At 39.0% G+C, this 20,078-nt stretch overlaps 1 protein-coding gene across 3 annotated transcripts; it reads left to right on the top strand.

Moving 5' to 3' along the window:
* Positions 1-481: 481 nt before the first annotated feature.
* LOC146505671 (monocarboxylate transporter 12-B-like) lies at positions 482-19,348 on the top strand. 3 transcript variants are annotated; one of them, XM_085183436.1, is made up of 10 exons: positions 482-1,002; positions 2,330-2,407; positions 2,538-2,771; positions 5,103-5,206; positions 5,771-5,914; positions 8,308-8,403; positions 8,629-8,785; positions 9,156-9,875; positions 9,970-10,031; positions 10,595-19,348. In XM_085183436.1, the coding sequence occupies exons 3-10, from the start codon at positions 2,623-2,625 to the stop codon at positions 10,780-10,782; spliced, it is 1,620 nt and encodes a 539-aa protein (XP_085039562.1). In that variant the 5' UTR covers positions 482-1,002; positions 2,330-2,407; positions 2,538-2,622; the 3' UTR covers positions 10,783-19,348. The 3 variants fall into 3 exon arrangements, with proteins under 3 accessions (XP_085039562.1, XP_085039561.1, XP_085039560.1); XM_085183434.1 differs by having other exon boundaries at positions 486-1,002; positions 9,970-10,229; XM_085183435.1 differs by lacking the exon at positions 5,771-5,914 and having other exon boundaries at positions 484-1,002; positions 9,970-10,229.
* The last annotated feature ends 730 nt before the right edge of the window (positions 19,349-20,078 follow it).

Raw genomic sequence — 20,078 nt, 5'->3', positions numbered from 1 at the left:
TGGTTGCACTTTTCTGGTAGCGGGGTGAACAATTACCACTTTCTTTTATATTCTGAAAAATAACAAGTAAATACATAAAATGAGATGCTGAGCTTCTTTAGAATAAAATCTCAAAAATACTGCACTTTGCCAGAGGGGGTTCTGCAGATTCATACAGGTTAATGAGTTTCTGAACATAAATTTCTGAACATAAAACATATATAAATAGATACAGATCTGTATGCACTGGGACTGAATATTAAAGTGGGCGTCCAGTGTATCTCCACTAAAATATTTAGGCAGGCATTCATTGGTAAGTCAGGGCGAAAATTGGCAAAACAATCCACCTCTGGGAGAAAACATTTTAAAGGAAATTGCAAGACAGATTTGAAAAAACAAATTCTGAACATTTTTAAATATGGCACTGCAAAAAAGTGAAAATAAAATTTATTTATTTTTTTCATTATTATAAAAACACAGCGGTATATTAGCTGGCAGATATTATTACAATTGTTTGCCGACCACTATCGGCAAACAATTGTAATTTACGTGCCAATAAATACAAATTTTACAAGTAAAAAGTCGGTGGAAGAAACGCCTTTCAGCCATGTTAAAAGAGTTGACTTTGCATATACAAAACACAGATCTGAGCAGAGTTGGGTAGCGAGAAAAAGACTCATTTACGTGTTGTTGTGACATTAAAAAACGTTTAGGGTCGTTGTAAGTACTCATAACTAAATACACACAACAAATGCTTGGGAATCTGCTGGTTTCGTGTACCTGAAAAAACAATATCATTTTTACTGTTATCACTATTATTGCGTGCATAGCGTTTTGTGTAAGTCTAAAAAAACTCATCTTCAGTCCTCCAATGGCGGAAGCGTAGCTCCACTGCAGCGTGCTGATGCGTCAAAGGATCAGCCAATTAGCTTCCACTTCTTATCAATGGAAGTTCTCTGCGTTACTGATGAACACTTGAGTCATGGAGCGGTGACGGAGGGGAGCGGAGATTATCTGGAGGCTGTAAGCAAACACCCGTACTTCTCACTTGTTTTTGTGTTTTAGTCTTGTTCAGTGCTGCTCTGCTGTTTCTGTTCCTGCTCGTTTTTCTTTCCAGTTCCATTCCTTGACCCTCTAACCCACATAGGCTATGTGTTGATGTTTACTCTGTTTTGACTTGTACTGCAAAAAGCTTCTGCGAAAAACAGCAGAAAAAATGCATTTACCTGAAAAAACAAAGCATGCATTTAGATGACAGTCATAATACATGAATTGTACTAATTTACATTTCTTATGGATGCTTTTCCCTTTTTGTTTTCAAATGAATATAAAGCGAAATCAAATGTTCTGTGGCCACATTTTACAACAAATTACAGTCTTCAATGACTTAATGTAAACTTTTTAGTGTTTCAGAGCCAAAAGGTTCGCATTTTACTGCAGGGTGGAATTTCTGTGTTTGATACGTTTGCTGGTAGCACAGGCATGCAGACTAACCTGTTATTTTGTCAAGATAACATTTTGAGCAACATATGACCTAACAAAAGAAGCTGCACACAAACCTTTGGACAAACACATGAGTGGAGTTGCAAAAGCACAGATAGGCCAAGTGCAATACTTTACATTTTAGTCTTTTGTTAAGGTTTTAATTGTCTGTATTTTTTTTCTGGTGTTTTATTTTGAAGGTTTGCTGTTCTATTGGCTATTCTGTTGTATTTGTCACCACACATAAAGCTAAGACCCAGGAGCTGATTTGTAAAAACAAATTTAGCTAACACAATCTGACATCGCACAGACTTTGTACTCAGGAGCTGGCAGGTTAAAGACTGCCTAATGTTCTCAGCTGATTCTCGCCTGTGAATCGAGTTGGCTAGTCATATATAGGGTTCACTATTTAAGCTGTTTGAACCTGCCCATATCTCCTGCACTGCTGCAAGCTGTTTTGCAACCCACTTCGACCCCATCCCTTGCTTTCATGCAATATTTAAATAAATAAATATCCATATTGGTATCTTTCTACCTGCCTACAACAGAGCCATAACAACACATATAAATTACTTCAGGTAGAAATGACAGTCCCATACTAAAAATATACAAAAGTTTTAACTTAAAGGATCTAAGTGAACTACATATGCACTGTTTGTGGCATTTGCATGGTCGGTGTTTCCAATAAATGTACTTTGTTTGAGTTTCTTGACCTACTTTTCAACCATGAAATCTGTGAAGTCGGTAACTAAAACAACTGACTCTAAACTCTTAAGGCCATTGTGGTGTCCAAAAAGACTACATCATCTTTCTTTGTTTTTTTATTAAAATGTTCAGTAATTGCTTCTTTTGACTGCTCCCATATTAGGAAGGGGTTGGCACAGACTTTTACGCTGCAGCCATCCTTCCTGACACAACCCTCCCAGGGATTTGTGTAGATGCACTGGTATGTGAATGTGTAATAAAAAAGTTTTATACTGTGTATAATTGTACTGTGTAACAATAACAAATACATAAGAAATTAGGTTTAATGTTATACTTATTGATAATGTAATGTAATTTCTATAATTTCTCAGGAGGTGGCAGAAGGCACACCGACAAACGAGGGTGATTTAAGAGACATGTAACAGACAGGTTTGCTGACATCAGCTGGTTCTGTAAATGGCTGGAGGGATGGCAGTTACCAAGCAGGAGACACTTGAAGGAGGCAAAAGTGCATCTGGAGTCCGGACCGAGCCTGAAGGAGGCTGGGGTTGGATGATTGTCGCTGGTTGTTTTCTCGCTACCATCTGCACCCGAGCAGTAACCAGGTGAGGAGTGTGTATCTGTATTGGTTTAAGGCTACTACCAGGTACTAGTCCTCACTTTGAAGATAATTATGCTTAAAAACTACAAAATCGCTTATCTATAGATTTTGCTGTGGTTTTTCGCCTTTGTCACTACTGGACACACTCTTTATATGCTTGTGATACAGCTTCCATTTAGTATTTCCCTGTATGATTTGATCTGTTATTAATTTAAGAGCACCAGGCCAACAACAGATTATTTCCACTCGTTGGTGTACTTAAATCTTTATTCTCCACAAACTACTCAACATGACTTCACCTCCAGGTGTACAAAGCTCCAGCTTAGCCTTTTGTAGCAGGTGTAGGATTATTACTATGCAATATGCAGTTTTGACATGTAGCTGTATTTAGCAAGACTTTATGTTCTCAGATTTGATTATTAACACCTCAAAGTTATTACTTGGCAATAATCCATTCTGACTCACTTCCAAGTTTTAAGCATCTCAGCAGCCATATTTATTTTTCCACTAAGACTTTGAAATCCTGCAGAGATGTTTCCACATTTACGTCACTGTACATTACTTCCACAGGTCTGCCACAATCTGGTGTTTGGCTTTAATTGAAGGTTATCTCTAGATTTACACTATAGAAACTGACTGGGTGAACAAACTGGGTGAAATGTGTAATTTTTTTTTTAAAAAAAGTGACCTGGATAGTTTACAGCATGTGCTGGGAGGAAGAAGTTTGGTGAAGTGTTGTGTTTTTCCATGTAATTTACGAACATGTTCTTTACAATACTCAGTATTTCCCAACCACCCCAGCTCACGCAGGACATAATGTCACTTGCCATATATCTCAATAGATAATATAATCTTTCAACCCTGTGAGGTCACCCCTATAGTATATATTTGATTTTGAAACCGTAGATTTTCCTGGGGAGAAAAAATATGTTTTTTTGTTTTCACTTTGAATCACCTTGCTGTTGAATTGTGCTATACAAATAAACTTGCCTTGCCTTGCCTTGCCTTGCCTTTTGTTTTTTAACACCTAACAGGCTGTTAGAGAAAACGTCTGTGATTGTTAATCATTAAAGGTATCAAATTTGTAGCTTGTAAAATTGAAGAACAAAGAAAGCCATTCATCCTCTAGTTTGTTTCTCCGCCTGAAATAAAAGCTAACATTGCTAAAGCTTTTGTAGTACTGGCAAACAAAGTACAAGAAATGAAAAAGTGTGTAATGATGAAAATAATAATACATCGAATTCTGTTTTAATGTCAATTGTATCAAGGCGGTGAGTGATTTACAGCACTGTTCTTGTCTGAGGCTTCAAGAACTAGAAGTGCTGCCTGGTGTTAAGTAACAGACAGCAAGGGTGAATAAAATACTTAGGCGATACTGAGGTTGCTGCCTTCTTATCTATGTTCCCTGCTTGTAATGAAACATGCTGGTTGGTATTCTCTTCGTCCGCATGGTTACTTGTTGCTTTCTGTTCCATTTGCCCGAACTGAACTTGGTAAAAGAGCTTTTGTCCATTTAGCACCCTCGGCTTGGAACAAACTGCAGAAGGAATGGAAAATGACTGAATTTATTTCATTAAGTGCTTTTAAATCTAAGCTATGAATCCTTGAGGCCAAGTCCATAACATGCAACTGTTTCAATTAGATTGATTGTCATTTTAACTGATTTATTTATTTATTTTTATTTGAATTTTATTGAATTTTATTATATTTGTATTCTTTCACTTATTGTTGCATGTGTGTTGTTGCTGCCTGTGTTTGAGTAATTTCTGTAACTGTGAGACACCTGCTGCTGCCTATATTGGCCAGGTCTCCCTTGAAAAAGAGGTTTTTAATCTCAATGGGATTTTCCTGGTTAAATAAAGGTTAATAAAAAAAATGAATAAATAAAAATACAGGTCATGGAGTGCAGAGCCCTGTTTGATAACTCAATAGATAATATAATCTTTGTTTGATATAAATGCCTGTCATAAACTGATAAACATTATACTTGGTTGCCAAGTCTGACAGACAAGGATTTGGCAAGTATTAAATAGTCTAATTAATATTGCATTTGGCCCAAATCATCACCCAAAAGTTAATATATACATGATATAGATAGTGGATGTAAGAGCCCATCATATACTGACCTGAAGATACGGTGTTAGCCCAACTGACAGACTAATTATGTTTTATCTGTTCTTCGATATGAAGACTTTCTCTTTTCTTATTGACTTACTGAATGTAATAAACCTCTTTGAAGTTGTTATTGAGGAAAGCTACTAATCCTATTATCATCAGTTTATTGCTTTATTTCACACTTCCTTATTCATGTCACGAACAATCTCTCTGTATGCAGATGTGTCTCCATGTTCTTTGTTGAGTTTCAAATGCACTTTGGGAAGGATTACTCCAACACTGCCTGGATCCACAGCCTGATAGACTCCACCACTATGCTTTGTGGTAAGATGATCATTTGCACCAGTTATCAAAAGCACTTCAAAGGCTAACAGTGTATATTGGGCGATCGTGGCTCAAGAGTTGGGAGTTCGCCTTGTAATCGGAAGGTTGCCGATTCGAGCCCCGGCTCGGACAGTCTCGGTCGTTGTGTCCTTGGGCAATACACTTCACCCGTTGCCTACTGGTGGTGGTCAGAGGGCCCGGTGGCGTCAGTGTCCGGCAGCCTCGCCTCTGTCAGTGCGCCCCAGGGTGGCTGTGGCTACAATGTAGCTTGCCATCACCAGTGTGTGAATGTGTGTGTGAATGGGTGGATGACTGGTTGTGTAAAGTGCTTTGGGGTCCTTAGGGACTAGAAAAGCGCTATACAAATACAGGCCATTTTTTTATTTTTATATTCTTATCAAACCATACACAAGTTAGGAGGGTATAGTTTGGCCAGAAGGGGAAGAAACAAATATTGTTGCAATTAACAGGCGTCTACACAAACTTGCTTTTCTTTTGAAAATGAGGCATTAATTGAAAAAAAATCTTATGAATAAAACAAATCTACTGAAACTGTCTCTGCAGCTCCTCTGGGCAGTTTTCTTGGGAACCGTCTGTCCTGCAGAGCTACAGTGATTCTCGGAGGCATGCTGTCATCTGCTGGTCTGATTATCAGCTCCTTTGCTAACAGCCTGGAGTATCTTTATATGTCTCTGGGTGTCCTCACAGGTACATGTTCATGATACACGGCTGTTATCTGTTATCTGTTGTGTACTGCAGATAACAGATAACAGCCGCATGGAGGACTGCAGCAGTCCTCCATGTGCACACGATCCTGTACACACATATCTAACATACACAGCATGATCTTAAATGTAAGCACAGAAGATTAAATGGTAACAGACATGCGTCAACAGGGAACCAGCTTGGTTGTTGGAGATCTTGTCAAAATCATCTGGAAGGCTTCTGATTGTCATGGAGGGACAATGATGCCACCCACACTGCCAATCCATTAAAAGCATACTTGGATAGAAAAACACGCAGTGTAACATAAGTCATGGACAGAGCCCAAACCTCAACATTATTGAAGCATTGTGGGATCATCTTTATAGTGAATTAGGGCTGCCACAATTAGTCGACTAGTCACGATTACGTCGACTATCAAAATCGTCGACGACTGATTTAATAGTCGACGTGTCGTTTGAAGCTCACAAAAGATGCAGGAATAAGTAGTAGGATTTAAGAGTGTAATAACGGACTGAAACAGAAGATGGCAGCACTGCATGTACAAGGATGCCAGCTGCCGTTAAACCCCGAAGAAGAAGTAGCTCTGTCCCAGAATTCATAGCGCAGCCCAGCTCAGTTTCTAACAATGGCAGCAGCTAGTTAGTTTATTACTCTTATTATTCTTTCCATGTCACAAAATAAACGTTTAACATATTTTCAGACGAGAATGTAACTGTGTAAACCTCAAATATCTGCTCAGTTTATCAAGACACCACATATTTTCAAAAGCGCTCCGACGTTTTCCGAGACATCTGTTACCACTAGCTCGATAGCTAGCCAGGGGCAAGGCTCACTAGAGCCCGTGAGAGCACCGGACTCCCCGCAAATCATTTTCAAACCCACCGCCGTCTTTCGCTACTCAGGTTAAACATATATAAGTCACTTAGATAACTTAAAAATGTTATTGTTTGGCTTTTTTTTTGTATTTTATTTGTTCCTGAGTAAATCGGTTTGGCTGAGATTAAAGTTATAGTTTTTACACAGCATAAACATCAAGCAGACAACTGATCATCAGAAATGTGAGATGCTCGAGAATATACTCCGGTGTCCCGTTATATTTTAGATAGTGTAACCCCCCTCAGTCTCTATGTCCGGTGCTGTATGAGTAAAACTCTCTGGACTTGAGATGGGTAGAGCTCAGGCGTGGTTTATTCCCCTTTTGTGGGTTTCTGCAGTAACATGGGACATGAATAACCATGGGTTTCCAGCAACAGGATTCCACCCAAACACAGCAAAAGGTTCATTGCTACTAACGGATAAGCTTAGGGAAAACCCGTTTACCAGTAGAAGACTTCCGCTGCGGATTTTCAAAATAAAAGTTTCAAAATAAACCCATGGTTGAGATCCCAAGTTTAACAGGAATTTAACAACAATAAAACCATATTCATTCTTTTACATCGTTACAATAGCAAGGAGTTTATTAAACTTCACCGAAACAATCTGCAAATTTCATTAAAATTTAATAAACTATCATCTTGTTTTTATTTTTAGTTAGCACATACCTTAAACACTTAAAGCTATAAGCTAATGATAGTTATATAAGAGCAGATGCATGCTGGTGCAATAAGCTGTACGTTTTACGTCCAATGGATGCATGATCTGATTAGTCACTAATCGCAAAAATAATCGGTGACTAGTCGACTATCAAAATAATCGTTTGTGGCAGCCCTATAGTGAATGAAACAAAAGGTGGCCAAAGAAGAACTTCAAAAGTCCTTCAAGAAGCCTGGAGAACTATTCTTTAAGATTACTTAAAGAAATGACAAGAAAGCTTGCCTAAGAGAGTTCAGAATGTGTTGTACATATTCTGCTACTAATATACTGCATTTCCACACATGTCTGTACATTTGATGTGTGGCTCAAGACTTTGACACAGTACAGTACAAACATCTATATACAAAGACACAAGCTACTTTTGACTGGTCGCTACAGCGGGTAGCTACACATGTTTGATTTGGCACATTTTTACTACAGATGCCCTTCAAAGGGTTTGTGGGTTAAACCATTTAACAGAAAGATACCACCGACAGAACCTCAGGGAGCCTCGACCTATATTGTGACCACTTGAAGGGAAAGGGAAACAGTTTTTTTCACTTGTTAAAAAAGAGAAAAAAACAGAAGCATTTTTACAGGGGAAAATATAATGATATGAGCCGTGAACGTTAATGATGATCTTACTGTGGAGTTTAAATATTGTTATACCAAGTTGCTTTGGGGAAAATATTTGCTAAGTACATAGCAGATTGTAGAATGGCACATATGAGAGCTTCTGAGGAGATTTGGCAACATATGGCAGGTCTCCCAAACTACAAAAACCCTTTATTCATTCTCTGCAGGTCTTGGCTTTGCTCTCAGCTACACACCAGCCATAGCGATGGTTGGGAAGTACTTCAATGAGAGGAAAGCTCTGGCCTATGGCATCGCTCTGTCTGGTAGTGACATCTTTACTTATCTTAATTTTTCTTTCTTTTCACTGATACTTTATTTTTCTTACCTCACCTGTTCATTCTTCCTTTCACCGTTTCCACCTGTATGTATTTACTGTGTTCCTCTGTGCTTTTTTTCAGTCTGCTTTTAAGTTCCTCATCCCATATTCCCCCTTCACTCTTTTCGTGTTTTATTTCATTCCATCAAATCCAATGTTACCTCATCTTTAGGCAGTGGCATTGGGACCTTCCTCCTGGCTCCTGCAGTTCAGCTCCTTATAGAGTATTATTCCTGGAGAGGAGCGCTGCTCATTCTTGGAGCATTTGTGTCCAACTTGTGTGTCTGTGGTGCCCTGATGAGGCCGCTGGAACCAAGAGGAAGTCAAAGGTAAGTTCTTGGGTATTTTGGTGTATTTTACTTGGATATAAAAGAAATATGTTGTTCTAAAAGTAAAACTACTGACAGGTAAAATGGATAACATTATTCATCTCATTACAATGAAATGTTCTTCTGGTAAATGTTACCCAAATGGCAGCTCCTAGCATGACTTAGTATAGCAGTGTAGCAATCTGCAAAAACTGCTCAAAGAGCCACGGTTGTTTACCCCCAAATTCCAAATATCCCAATTCGATTAACTACCTACAGGATACACTAGGAAAAAAAACCTGATCCATCTTGCCACAGATTTAAAAGATCACCTAATCCTTAAAAAAATTGAAATCTAATTATTTTCTTATCTTTCTCACTCCATCTGAAGGACATGGGAAAGCAAGCTGACAAAATTTGGGAAAAACTGCATGAAGACAGTGCTGGATTTTAAAGTCCCTGAACAAATATCTGCTGATTGTATCCAAGTGGACCACAAGCAGCTGGATGTAAAGAACTTAAAGGGTCCTCAGGGGCTCCTCATACCGAACGGAACATTGAAAAACTTTGGACTTGAAAAGGGAAAACTAGGTAACATAGCATTTCTTCCAACCCTGGAGCCATCTGATCGGAAGTTAATAGATCTGAAGATAGGGAAATGCTTTTTATTTAGCAACTCACTAACAGACACAATGCTAGGCAACATTGAATTCTCAGATCTTAAGTTACCCAACATGACCGAGGACTTGAAATTGGTGGAAAGCATTAGCTTGAGCAAAAACTTGGAAGACATGGATGGAAAGATAGAAGACTCAAAATTTAATGAAGCCAGACAAAGTGACAATAATCCTTTAGTAAACCCTTCATCCAGAGGTCAGTGCTTTTGTTTCGAGTCCAGGGAGGAGTTTGGCTTCCTTTTGATACCCAGCTTCCTGATTTTGTCCATATCATTCCTGTTTATGGCGTATGGTTGCAGCCCTCCAATAGTTTACCTGGTTCCTTATGCCCTCAGTTTGGGGGTGCAGCCTCAGCATGCTGCTTTACTCATGTCTGTATTTGGAGTCTGTGGAATTGTTGGCAATATCACCTTTGGATGGATCACAGATAGGGGGTAAGTATTAACCTGGAGTTTATTTTTGTTAGTTAAAAATTAGTTTGTTGCATTTAATTCAAAGTTCAGTGGTGATAGATTTCCTTCGTTCTAGGTGTGTTAGGAGGTTTCGCATGCTGAGCTACACGGTGGCGGTGGCCATGGAAGGCCTCTGCTGTATGTTCATGCCTTCCCTTAGCTCCTTCTCCCTTCTCGTGCCTTTTTCCATACTCTATGGGTACTTTGATGGTGCATATGTAGCACTAATACCAGTGGTGACTTCTGACACTGTGGGCTCCACCTATCTCACCTCAGCTTTGGGTGTGGTTTACTTCCTTCATGCCATCCCCTACCTGCTCAGCCCTCCCATTGGAGGTAAGGATTCATGAATATACTACAGCAGAGTTAAGAGTCAAACTTTGTTTGTTCATCCTATTTATTCCCCCATGCATGTTCTAGCCTCTATACCAACCTTTTTAGGTCTTTTTTGCCTTCTAGAATCTGCTGTTTGCAAAGAACGAGCAGCTCTCTCCACTTGTTTCTGTTTCATAAGGCACAAGGCACCACCTAATTTTCATTCTACATGCTTTTACATCCATATTTTCAGAAATAACTGTGCAGAAGTTTGAGCATAAACTCTGTAAAACAATGGCATTTTGGAGGAAAATAAAATATGTACACTTTAAAATATGGATTTAAAAAAAATATATGTTTATCTTTTTTCTTTCCTATTTCTTCAGGTTGGTTAGTTGATCGGACGGGAAACTATGCAGCAACTTTCTTCCTCAGTGGGGCTTCCTTTATCTTCAGCTCTGCAGTCCTAGCAGCTGCCATGTTAGTCAGACACTGCCAGAGGTCCAAGTTGAACTCAGCTGCACATTTAAACCCCAGTCACACGGCCGCTGCAGCTCTGCAGAGCATCCTATGACATGTCAACCTTGATTCTTATTCACTGTCTGCACAGATGATATTGCTGCTGGTCTGTGGGTGTACTAAGATAATAATGATGTGTGACTGGGCTAAAGATCAAGAAGCAAGTGGCCAGGAAGGAAAAAACATAGAATTTTAGTTATTTCACAGTGACATTTACCTGTTTTATTTTGTTTTGTTTTGTTTTTTTAATGACTGGATAAATATTTTCTATAGTCATTAAGAGTATAGTCTACTAATTGTCTGAAGTAATTTTGTTTTTTAAAAGATGATACTTGAGAAGTGTCTTCCAACATAATTTAAAAATGAAAGTTCCTCATGTCTCTTTATTTCAGTTTTTATATTGAAGACCCGCTGAATGTGAAAATGTAAGCTAATCCTAAGTGTTGGTGTTTTTTTTGTGATTCTACAACTTCACCTCCAAAAAATGTAGGCACGCTGTGAAAAATGTGAATAAAACAGGCTTGCATTGATTTGCAACCCACATTTCATTCACAATAGAAAATAGAAAACATATCAAATGTTTAAAGTGACACATTTTACTGTTTCATGAAAAATAGCTCCTTATATTCAATTTGAAGACACAAAAAAATTGTGAAGACTTTAAATACTTGATGTCATATCTTTTCGTTCTGAGAATCTGGAAAAATGTCTGTGCTCAAAGCACAAGGCCACAAACCAGTATTGGATGTCTGTTGTCTTTAGGCTCTGAGACAGCACTGCATTGCAAACAGGCATGATTCTGGCATAGAAATCACTACATGGGGTCAGGAAAACTTACAGAAATCATTGTCTGTGAGCACAGTTCACTTTGGCATCCACAAATGCAGGTTAAATATCATGAAAAGTTGAGTCCAGAAAAACTGTTGTCATCTCTGGGTCAAAACTCATTTAAAATTCACTGCAAAGGGAAGCCTGTTCTGTGGTCAGATTCATCAAAATTTGAAATGTATGTTTTTTGGAAACCATGAATGCTGCATCCTCTGAACAGAAGAAGACTGGGACCATCCGGCTAGCTGCCAGGACTCAATTCAAAAACCAGTCCACTGTCTATATTGGCCGTTTGCAATATAGAAAGGCACCATCAAACTTGAAAGGTATGTGCAGATTTTAGAGCATATTGTCCTATCCAGATGTTTGTTTGTTTTTCAGGGAAACGCAGGTGCTGTTATTTCACCTCATCTTTAGGCAGTATTTTCTGCATATTTCAGCAAGACGATGTTAAACTGCATACTCCAGTTATTAGAACAGCATAGCTTCTCAGTAGAAAAGTCAGGGTTCTGAATTTCCCTACTTCAATTCAGCCCTTTTACCGACTAAAAAGATTTGGAGCATAAAGAAATGAAAAAGACTTATAAGATTTATACAGCATCAAATCACAACAACAGTCACCAAGGCGCTTTATATTGTAAGGGAAAGACCTTAGAATACTACAGTCAGAGAAAAATGCATCAATCATATGATCCCCTATGAGCAAGCACTTTGGCGACAGTGGGAACGAAAAACTCGCTTTTAACAGGAAGGAACCTCTGGCAGAACCAGGCTCAGGGAGGGGCGGCCGTCTGCTGCGACGGTTGGGGTGACAACACTGCTCTCCTAGAAGTCGAGCAACAGCTCCATTCACAGACATTTTTCGATTAATGTTAAAACATGAGGGGAAGCTACACAGTGGTAAGCACAGCCCAGTCTCAACTTACTTGAGACACATTGCTGCCATCAAAATTAACATTTTTTTTAAATGATGCATCATATTTATATGTAAAACACATTTGAAATGTTCTGTTGTGAATTAAAAAAACGGGTTCACTGCATTCTGTTTCTATTTGCAATTTACGCAGCATCCAAACGTTTCTTGGAAAATTACATCAAGGTTAAGGGGGTTGTTTTTAGCCACCAGGGGGCAGTAGGCCCATGTGTGCACTGTTCACCCTCTGTCGCTAAATCATTTAATGCATTTCAAAAAGTTCATTCAAAACAGATGTTCTTGCAGAGACTGGTTATTGATGTGGGGAAGTGTAGATTCATCTTGAGGAAACCAAAACAAAGCAAAATAAATGAAAGTTTACTACCGAAATTTCCTTGTCACCAACAATTATGAAGTCTACGTTGTTTTAGAATGAATCTAAACTAGGACCGTATTTGTGCTGAATGTGCATTGTTTGATCCCTTTATTGGAAAAATAAAGAATATAGAATAGCCATCTTTACAAAAGCGGAAGTCAAATTTAATGTTAGTACAAACTGTAAAAATGGTGACAATTTAAACAGGTTTAAATTTGGACCTTTATGTGTAATAAATAATTCTGTGTGAAAGCAAAATGTCCAGTTAGGGCTTTTGTGAATCATCTGAACGCTGGACATACACTGAATTTGTTTATGATTTGTGGTGTGTTATCTATGGATTTAGAAATGTGCATCGTGTGAGTTGGTGCCTGTCCATTCAGGTGTGTGTGTGTTTGTTGGTAGGGGTAGTGTGGGGTGGGGGATGTTCACTAAAGAGAACATCCCGTTCTGGGTGTATCCGCCCCCACACGGGGAGCCCTGCATTGTTCCGCTGCTGAAACCACCATTTGTGTGCGTGTGTATGTGTGTGTGTGTGTGTCTGCTGTTTTTTTTTTTTTCTTTTTTCTTTTCTGCATTCTGAACAGTGATGTTTGTGTGTCTGGCTGTGTGTGTTTACCTATCACACAGTAAATGCATGTGTCTGGCTTTTAAAAAAAATATCAGCACCCTAATATCTTCAGTTATTCTTTGTCATTTTTGTGTTTGTTAAGCCAGAACCAAGTCGTCACACAGAAATGACAATAAATTAAGTATTTTTACAACAAAATACTACACAACTATACTTTTAGATCAAAGGAAAACATCAGTTTACCAATCAATTATATCAGTATCCGTCAAAAAAAAAAAGCCGTCTATAAAAGTATTTTATCTCTACATTTTCACAATGAGCCCACCCGAAACCTTGGCTGATTATGACCTACATTGTGACCTGTTTTCACACCTTGGCAGTGAGATTAGGTAGAGGATCATTAGGGGGTCTATTATCCCTCTGGGAGGGACACTCCCACAGGGCTTAAATCTGGGACTCTAGACCCCTAGAACTGAGAAAGCTTCTCGGATGAGAGGTGAAACGCCTTCAAACAACTTAAAGAAGTCCAGCGCTTTTCTTTCCGAGCTCCTTAGACCTCTACTTGCAACATAGTTTGTGTTGATCTGTCACAAACATCTTTTAACCTTCAGTGTGTGAATGGGTGGATGACTGGATGTGTAAAGCGCTATACAAATACATGCCATTTACCATTTACCATTCACTGGAGATGACTTCATACGATGCAGTGTGCTGTGAAAAACGATTGATAGCACCCAGTCTAGAAAAGGGTGAGCTATTCAACAAAGGTTGTTGTGATCTGTCTGTAGCTGTATACAGACGTGTGATGTTTTCTGTGAAGCTAGAAATCTGATAAGGTAGTTCTGTTTCCAGTAAGCAGTTTTGTGTTAAACTATGCTATAATCCAAAATATACAGTTGCTCATGAAGGTGATCCACTGCATTTGGCTATATGGTTATAGTTTCTCTCTTTTAGTCTGAAGTGTGTGAAAGAGAATCCACCTCATCGATTCACTTGTTTTTTAAAGCAGTTGGTGAATGTTGTTAGTAACACACAATTGCTGTCAGATAAATGGTGGCATAAAAATACACAAGTTCTTGTGTAATTGTTTTGTTAAGTAGGAATGCTAAAGTAAAATACAGATACCTTAAATCTGTAACTGGGTGCATGACTTCTTTTAGATCATCTGAAAGCCTTTAGAGGTGGCCTTGGTGATTAAACCTTGTGTGTGTGTCTTTGTGTAAGTGTGTGTGTGTGTGTGTGTACTTTTTAGTTAGAAGTTTCCAATGTGTAGGTGGATGCGTGGGAGGCAAGCAGAGGAGGGGTTTCCTCTGAGGTTGGCATCCCCGAAGACACCAAAAAAAAAAGAAAAGAAGAAAAAATACAGAAAAAAGGACTTCCCCTGTAATAACACACACACACACACACACACACACACACACACACACACACACACACACACACACACACACACACACACACACACACACACACACACACACACACACACACACACACACACACACACACACTTCTCCTTCCTGTTTCATGTTCATGCTTGCATAAATTTAACTGATTAGGCCCACATTAGAACTCTTCATACATTTGCCTGGTTGCTTGTACCAGAGGTTTTTTTTTAGTCTCATTGCATTAGCAGATTTTCACGTATTAAATATGACACATTTGTTATGTCATCATGATATTCTTTCTTCTTAATGTACTTCTTACGTTTGCTCCAGGATTCAATTAGGTCTCTAATCCACATGAGTGGGCAAAAACCATAATGATGTTTCAAAGTGTGTCCTTTGATACTTTCTTTGATATTCTGGGAGAATTTCAGAATATTAAAGAACAAGTCCTCTGCAATACATTCAAGCACTTTGCAACTTGTCCTTTAATGTGTTTTTCTCTTGTTTTGCATATATTCCTCTTGCTTGTTATTTATTCCTGGCATCTTACTATTTATATTTTTTGCACTGTTGATGTGGAGCAACCACAACTTTATTGTACATGTTTAATGACAATAAAGGGCTATTCTATTCTAATTTGCACCAGCCCCATTAATGTTATGCTGCTTTGACCCCTGCAAGTAATACAACTGTGGCTGGCTGTGGAGAAGCTTATCTTTCTTGCAGATATTTAAACCAGTGTCTGCTTAATATTTCACTCCAAGAACTCAGGGTGGGTTGTGGCTAACAGAAACCAATATCACACGTTCACAGGAGGCCAGCACGTGCAGATTTACTGGTTGCTTACTTACTGCTTTAAAAACTGCCTTAAACCACGTTTTTACCTTAAGATTGCTCTGCCTTTAAATTCAATAAAGTGAATTATTGTAATTTAGATTTAAATAATATCTTTTTGCTGTTTTAAAGACCGATACTGTCTAACTACAGAACAGCACTGCTGCTGTGCATGGGGAGAAGTGATGTCACACATACGCACACATAGACAGCACCTGCGTTGTTGGTTTACACTAGATTCACTCTCTGATAAACTTTTGTCATGCAGCAGCCAGGTGCATAATGCCACTGTATGTCTGTATGTGTGTGTGCTTTACCACATCACTCACACACACTTCTCTGTGGGAAGACAAACACTGTGAAAAAACAGAAGATGCTCCTGAGGAAACACAGGTGAGAAGGACAAATGTAGACACGCATGCATGCAGACAGATACTGTATGTTCCCTCAGTTGTCATGTTTACTCTGGGATAGCAACGCGGCTTGGTTATTTTGTAACATTTTGTCTGCCCTGTTTGTTCTGAAATAGTGACCTATCCACTGTGTGCCTTGTCTCTTAACTATAGTTAGCTGAGATAGGCTATAGCCCAAGTGGAAAGGGTTTAAAAATATGCATGTATGACATGATCATTTTTCATTAGATGTCTTCATCTTTATTTTCATATTGTTTTGTGTTAGGGTTAAGCTTTTAATGCAATCTTTCTGTTTCGAGTCCTGTGGCTGGCTGTTTGTGTTTGTTTTGTTTGTGGCCTCAAGTCTCGGGTGTTTTTGGAGGGTTTGGTTCACAGGGTTGTGTTTTATGTGCTTTTGCAGATAGAATGCTCTTGGTTGGCTTCCTCAGCTGTGGTACAGCAATTTTTTCCTTTGCTATTTGTTGTAATTTTAACTGTGACTGATCTGTCCTCTTCACTGAAGCCCCTGTATTTGGATTCACATTTGCTACAGATGTTAAAGGCAGCAGTGTGCATAATTGGTCCTTATATAAGATAATCCAGCATGTAGGAAACTATCTAGTCCTCATTTAATGCAGTGTCTGCATATCTATTAATTGCATACATGTATGTTTTAAAATATGATTGCATACCACCTGAACTGATAACAAGCTGGATAAACCTTTTCCTCTTCGGTTCAGAGGACGTGGCAACAGTTCTCCACTTTGCCTCAATCCATTTTATGCTGCTGAGAAGACGGCAGCGTTTTCGGATTGATTTCCAGATGGGTTTTAACCTGCATTTGTGAATGGTACAATGAACTGTGTTCACAGGCAGTGATTTCTGGAAGTTGTCCTGAGCCCATGCAGTGATTTCCATATCAGAATCATGCCTGTTTTCAGAATCATTTTTAGTGCATGATTTTCGGCTTTCTCCGTGCACACAGAGATTTCTCCACAGTCAAGGAATCTTTTGATGATATTATGTGCTGTAGATGTTGAGATATTCAATGTCTTCACAGTTAATTTTATTGAGGACCATAATTCTGTATTTGTTCAACAATTTGTGGATGTAGCTTTTTGCAGAGTGGTGAGCCGCCGCCCATTTTCTTCAAAGAAACTCTGCCTTTGTAAAATGCTCTGTCATGCTGCTGACCCATTACCAATTCCAGATCTAATGACTTGATAGGTTCCTCCAGAGGGTTCATGACGTGGCTGTAGCTCAGGTGGTAGAGCAGGTCATCTACTGATCGGAAGGTTGGTGGTTCGATCCCTGGCTTCCCCAGTCTGCATGCCAAATATCCTTGGGCAAGATACTAACCCGAAATTGCTCTCCGATGCATCCATCGGAGTATGAATGTGTGTGTGAATGTTACTTAGAAAGCACTTAGAAAAATGTGCTTGTGCGAATGGGTGTGAATGGGTGAATGTACAAGTTGTGTAAAGCGCTTTGAGTGCTCAGAAAGAGTAGAAAAGCGCTATATAAGAACCAGTCCATTTACCATGACAATATTTCTGACACACATATTTGTTTAGATGTTACACAGCATTCTAACATTTTTGGAACTGGGATTACAATAATACGGCTTTCTCTTTAGAGCATTGTAAATAATCAAAATTCTCTTGGATTCATGTTTCAGAAGTTGCTATTTCTCACTATAAATAACTAGATATATCATTTCTGTAATATTTGGAATATAAATGTACTTCTTAACATGCATATTTTGGCTGAGGACTAGCTTAGAAAAGATATGGCTGGACTTTACTCTCTTTGCCTTTTAAAATAGGATTTTAACAAGCCAGAACTCTAAACGGAACTCTTTGTCCTAAGGCCACTCTTCACGTTCAGTCACAAGGCTTCAGCTCCACGCAACATTTGAAAGCAACTTTTGTCAACTGCTGAAGCCAGAATGCATTAAGTGACCTCTCCCAGTGCAGAAAATCAGATTTTTCTTGCTCTGATGACAAGCAAGAAATTCAGCAGGCTCACTTAGGGATGGCTGATCTGTGGAGAACCGGAAAGATGCTTGTTTCTGTAAACAAAAACAGCAGATCTTCATGGGCAGTCCTAAAACAATTCTCATCAATCCAAGGATAAGGAACAAGCAGACGTGATCCGCTTTTCTGCTGCTTTTTGAGTCGACATCAGGGACTGAGTTGTGGTTCATATAGGGCTACTAACACATTGAATAATGATTAAGGTAAAGCTCCACGGAGTGAATAGCTACTGACTCGCTTTCAACCAAATAACTCAATATATATATATACTACATACACTTTATATACACTCGTCGACCACTTCATTAGCCACACCTGTTCAGCTGCTCGTTAACACAATCACATAGCAACAACTCATTTAAGCGTGTAGACATTGGTCAATATGACCTGCTGTAATTCAAACCAAGCATAAGAATGGGGAAGAAATGTGATTTAATTGTATTTGGTGCTAGCCAGGCTGATCTGAGTATTTCAGAAACTGCTGATCTGGGTTTTCCCTATACAACCATCTCTACTGTTTACAGGCAATGGGTGGAAAAAAGATAATATCCAGTGAGTGGCAGTTCTTGTTGATGTTGGAGGAAAATTGTCAAACTGCTTAAGGCTGTTAGGAAGACAACAGAAACTCATCTCAACTCATCTTTGAATGCATAACACATGCACATCATACTCCGAAGCAGATGAGTTACAGCAGCAGAAAACAACCCCGGGTGCCACCCCTGTCAACTAAGAACAGGAGACTGGTTACAATTTACACGTACTCCCCAAAATTGGTCGTTGGAACATTGGAAAGACATTGTTTCAGTCTCAATTTCTCTTCTGCAACATTTGTTGCAAGGGTCAAAATCAACATTTCAGGCTGCTGGTGGTGTAATTATGTGGGGAACAGTTTTTTCCCCTTTGTAACAGCTAGCGATCATGTCAGTTCCTTTATGACTTCAGTGTACCCGTCTTGTGATGGCTGCTTCCTGCAGGATAATGTTCCTTGTCACAAAGCTCAGATCATCTGAACATGACAGTAAGTTCGCTGTACTCAGATGGCCTCCTCAGTTACTAGATCTCAATCCAACAGAGTCCTTTTGGGATGTGGTGGAATGGGAGATTCATTTCATGGATGTAAAGCCGACAAATCTGCAGCAACTGTGTGATGTTATCATGTCTCTCAAAGTCTCTCTCTCTCTCTCTCTCTCTCTCACTCACTCACTCACTCACTCACTCACTCACTCACACACACACACACACACACACACACACACACACACACACACACACACACACACACACACACACACACACACACACACTAGTCTAAATGGCTAAAAGCAAATGAATTAACAATAATTTTCTCCCCAAACTCATCAGTTCCTTGCTTCGAATCTCAGTGATTTACCATCAGAGAAACTCAAATACTTAGAGCATTTGAGAGTGTTTATTATTTTTGGCCCTATTTTTGTTGAATTTTCTACAAATAATATTGATTTGAAGATCTAATGCTTTTCAATGTAGAGAGCACTGGGGATCTAAATAAATAAATTGCACTTAATAACCTTTGAGAGGCGCTGTTTATTTAGTTTAGTGTGCTTGTGTGCTGTAACATGACACCTTACTGAATTGTGTTGCCAAATTTACAAACTAGAACGTGTGATCTGTGAGCGGGAACAATAACTGCTACTACTACTGCAGTCGAATGTACCACAACTAGTGGCTTAGACATCGTCACATGATATTAATGAAACAGAGGGGGAAAAAAGTGGACAGACTTGCTTAAGATGTGACTCTTCATGGTGTCAAGTGTTCCTGGAGCTGAAGACAAACACACAAACACGTATAAAGAGCTGGTAATACTTAAGTTGGCGAACAGCCAGTGTGATACTGCTGGCTACTGATTGTTTGACTAGTTTGTGTGGATTTGGATTGTAAAACTGATGCATTATTAATCTGTAAAAATTAGAATGTGATGTTCAAAATATCAGAATTTTGTCAGCCAGCTTCACACACACATTAAAGCATGAT

The sequence above is a fragment of the Neolamprologus multifasciatus genome, chromosome 13 (assembly GCF_963576455.1).
Source record: "Neolamprologus multifasciatus chromosome 13, fNeoMul1.2, whole genome shotgun sequence".
NCBI classification, from domain to species: domain Eukaryota; kingdom Metazoa; phylum Chordata; class Actinopteri; order Cichliformes; family Cichlidae; genus Neolamprologus; species Neolamprologus multifasciatus.
Note: the sequence above shows the minus strand (reverse complement) of the source record. Positions and strands in the feature narration are given on the sequence as shown.

Coding starts and splice junctions, on each gene's coding strand:
- LOC146505671 (XM_085183434.1), top strand. CDS start 2,623: ATGGCTGGAGGGATGGCAGTTACCAAGCAGGAGACACTTGAAGGAGGC. Junction 5,207..5,770: donor CTCCACCACTATGCTTTGTG/GTAAGATGATCA, acceptor CTGTCTCTGCAG/CTCCTCTGGGCAGTTTTCTT. Junction 8,786..9,155: donor GAACCAAGAGGAAGTCAAAG/GTAAGTTCTTGG, acceptor CTCCATCTGAAG/GACATGGGAAAGCAAGCTGA.